Raw genomic sequence first — 1,947 nt, forward strand, 5'->3', positions numbered from 1 at the left:
TATTATTTATAATGTCAAAATACATCAATTCAATGGTAAATATTTAACTTAACATAATTGAAATCTCAGCTAAAAAAATTAATATTAATATAATTTTTAATAATAATAAATTTTCTTTCTCCAATTTCTTTTGCTTTAAAATATGCTTAAAAGAATCATTAAATCTCATTTGACTATTATTCAAAAAAAAAATACATAATTTGACTTAATGGGGGAATGCATTAGGAATAAATTTCAATTAATTTTCCAGACAAAAAAAAATATAATCAATTGATTTTTTTTCTTGTAAATACCCCTTTTCTTAACAACTGTAATACCCTATGTTAGAGTTACGATGAGAATATTCAAACCCTACTTCTTAATATCTATAATCCACAATTAAGATTGAAAATTCCAAACCTAAAGAGTCTAAACGGTTACTACTAGAGTACACAATCACAATAACAATAAAATGTTGCAAGTAAATGTTGTTTAATTCTAGCACTAAAATTGTAATTTTAAACTTTCCAAATTCTCATAAAATTAGAAATAATATCACGATTTAAATACAATTCTAATGTTGCTATAAATTCCTATTACCTAGAACTACCAAATAAGAAAAGTTAGACAGAAAGAGAACTTTATAATAATAATCAAAATTTATTCAGATCCATAAGTTTTTATTCAAAGCACTTAACAACAAAGAGAATATTTTTCTAAACAACAATAACTATTTCTCTAAACAACAATTACAATTTCGAACTTGCATCCGACTCGATAAAATGAACTTACTCGCATCAGTTCGGCTCGATAATACGAACTTAATCTAATGAACCGGGTGCAATCTTACTATCGATCTCTTTCACATTTTTCTCAACCAATTTTTCAAATTCTTTCAAATCCGAAACGCTAACATCATCGGGCAAATCTTTCTTCTTCATGTATTCAATCATCCGAATATTCATCTCCTTCTCATGATTTTCATTCTTAAGCTTCTTAAGATGCTCCCTAGCTTTCGTAATCCTCTGCAGAAGAAAACTCTCTTGATTCACATTCTTCGTTCCATCGATCACAGACGAACTCTGGTACCTTTCGATAACCTGTTTGGCTCCGTCTAGATCTGGCCACACTTCGGTTTTCGAATCAAAAGGATTTGAAATTATAGCACAAGCGGGAATTCCACAGAGAATCGTGAGTTCACTCACCTTCTTGAGAATACCTTTCTTCCTTTTCTTGTACGTTGCTTTCCTCGCCGAATCGTCGGAGATGAACGCAAGTTTCACCTTCTTTCTTGTCATTGGGAAGTAATTGGGAATAATTAGAAACGATGAATCAATTGTTGCAGTATTTTCTCCCAGTGTCTTATGGGTTTTATAGTAAGAGTTATGGCTGCTGCTAGAATTGGATTTTTTTCTGTTACGATAAAGATTCAGATCTCAACCGTCTGGTTTCAATTTAATGGATGAGATTGTTTATAATAAAGTTTACTCCTATATATATTTTGAAACGTTTGATCTCAAATCAACGACTGGGGTTGTTTCGCTACTTCACGTAATTCATGTTAATCTACTACCAACAAATGTCATAATAAAAGTATAAAATATTTATAAAAAAATTTCATAAAAAACTATTTAAATTAATTTTTTATTTGAAACAAAATAAACTTTTTTAATACTTTTTAAAAGAAATTGTAACAGTAGGCATATGAATAATTATTTGAATTCTAGACATTATCTTTGAGCTCCAAAGGGAAACATACTATGAATAAATGTATATTATAAATCATTGCAATTTAATATATTGTGATTATTATAATTCAGTCATTCTTTATAAATAGTATTGTTTAACAATTCATACAAATATATATGGTCATATCTCACTATATAAATTATTATGACATAAAATCAATATAAAACATAATTCCAAATATATATATATATATATATAGACGTGTTATATAGTTTTTCC

At 27.8% G+C, this 1,947-nt stretch overlaps 1 protein-coding gene across 1 annotated transcript; it reads right to left on the minus strand.

The window, feature by feature from the left end:
• Nucleotides 1–602: 602 nt before the first annotated feature.
• Nucleotides 603–1,407, minus strand: LOC127093010 (agamous-like MADS-box protein AGL80). The gene has a single exon (XM_051031905.1). It carries the CDS (start codon nucleotides 1,275–1,277, stop codon nucleotides 801–803), a length of 477 nt encoding a protein of 158 aa, XP_050887862.1. The 5' UTR covers nucleotides 1,278–1,407; the 3' UTR covers nucleotides 603–800.
• Between the last annotated feature and the right edge of the window lie 540 nt (nucleotides 1,408–1,947).

Source organism: Lathyrus oleraceus, chromosome 6 (genome assembly GCF_024323335.1).
Source record: "Lathyrus oleraceus cultivar Zhongwan6 chromosome 6, CAAS_Psat_ZW6_1.0, whole genome shotgun sequence".
Lineage (NCBI taxonomy): Eukaryota > Viridiplantae > Streptophyta > Magnoliopsida > Fabales > Fabaceae > Lathyrus > Lathyrus oleraceus.

Bases quoted from the DNA above. Each gene is read 5' to 3' on its own strand.
- LOC127093010 (XM_051031905.1), bottom strand. From the start codon at position 1,277: ATGACAAGAAAGAAGGTGAAACTTGCGTTCATCTCCGACGATTCGGCG.